This window comes from Arachis ipaensis, chromosome B02 (genome assembly GCF_000816755.2).
Source record: "Arachis ipaensis cultivar K30076 chromosome B02, Araip1.1, whole genome shotgun sequence".
Lineage (NCBI taxonomy): Eukaryota > Viridiplantae > Streptophyta > Magnoliopsida > Fabales > Fabaceae > Arachis > Arachis ipaensis.
In genome coordinates, this window is record NC_029786.2 from 107,537,229 (window position 1) to 107,538,595 (window position 1,367).

The 1,367-nt window shown below is 26.1% G+C and overlaps 1 protein-coding gene across 1 annotated transcript in view; it reads left to right on the plus strand.

Annotated features, from left to right (window-relative positions):
- LOC107628618 (purple acid phosphatase 22) overlaps positions 1 to 401 on the plus strand; it is a 4,148-nt gene extending 3,747 nt beyond the window's left edge. The window contains exon 4 of the mRNA XM_016331246.2: positions 263 to 401. Coding sequence (XP_016186732.2) covers positions 263 to 355 — 93 coding nt within the window. The 3' untranslated portion in view covers positions 356 to 401. The remainder of the gene's footprint in view (positions 1 to 262) is intronic.

Genomic DNA, 1,367 nt, shown 5'->3' on the forward strand with positions numbered 1-1,367 from the left:
AAATCATATAATATTTATTTATTAAAAAATAATATTTTAAAATAAAAAATTTATAAAATGATAAAATAAGAAGTTAGACACTATTAAATTTGTGAGTTTATTATGCGAGATTCGTACAATCTTGATTCAAGGATGATATGATAATTAGAGTCTTATTTTTTTTATTTTTTCAAAGGAGCTTGATTCTATATATATTAATACCATAAAAAATTTTGTTGAAATACCTTTAAATTATGTTTGGATTATTATTATTTGTTTACAGACTAGGGTTTATGACAATAATGTGGATCCATGTGGTCCAATGTACGTGACAATTGGAGATGGAGGAAATCGTGAAGGACTTGCATTATCGTGAGATACTAACTATTACTATTGATTAATTAAGTTAATTTTCCGTAATTTCAATGCTCAAAACACACTTATAGTAATAGCAAAGAAGGTTGAGAATAGTGAACGAAACACATGCACACTGGTCATGGCACCGCAACAATGATTCTGATGCTTTTGTAGCTGATGATGTTTGGATTCAGAGCTTAATTAGCTTCAAAGAATGTTGGAACACACAACAACATCACCTTGTTGCTCACCAAGAGCTATGAAAAGATATATATACACATAGAGTAATTAACTTTAATTCTCTTAATTGTGTTATACGCAGCTAACTAGGATTTAATTTATTATGTGTATTTTGTACATTACACATCCATTTTCCTTCAATAATCACACTTAGCTTGTATAACCTTCCATATTTCTTTTTTTCTTTTTCTATTCTAGCAATACATATTTTAGAATTGAAGAATAATCCTACCATCCTTATATGTGCCCCAACTAACACAATTTCTTCCTTTTTTTTTTGGGATAAGTAGAAGAGTTCTCCTTTCTCAATCATTTGAAAAATTAATGTATTTCATCAAATATTTTTACAATTTATTTTCAATAATTCAAAAAACAAAAAGACACTTTTTTTGTGCTAATATGTAAAAGAAAATATATTAGATTAAAAAAAAAAAGGAAATATAAAAATAGGTCAATCATAAAAACAAATAAAAAAAAAATCTACACATACTGACATACATAAAAAAATCATGAAAGGCTCAAATCAAATAATATGAAATTTCTACATTAAAAAAAGTCGTTAGAGATATCATATTTGATGACATTTCTTCATGTTCTTAAACTCTAACTAAATATCTTACGCCAATAAGTTATAGTTCAAATGGCATAATCTCCATGTACTCATTTAAGAGGTCGCAAGTTTGAGTCTCCTTATCTTTGACAAAAAAAAAAAACATAAATATCTCATATTTTTATTATTCCTCTTCACTTGATCAAATTGATTCAAAAATTTTGACTATTCTTAACTAATT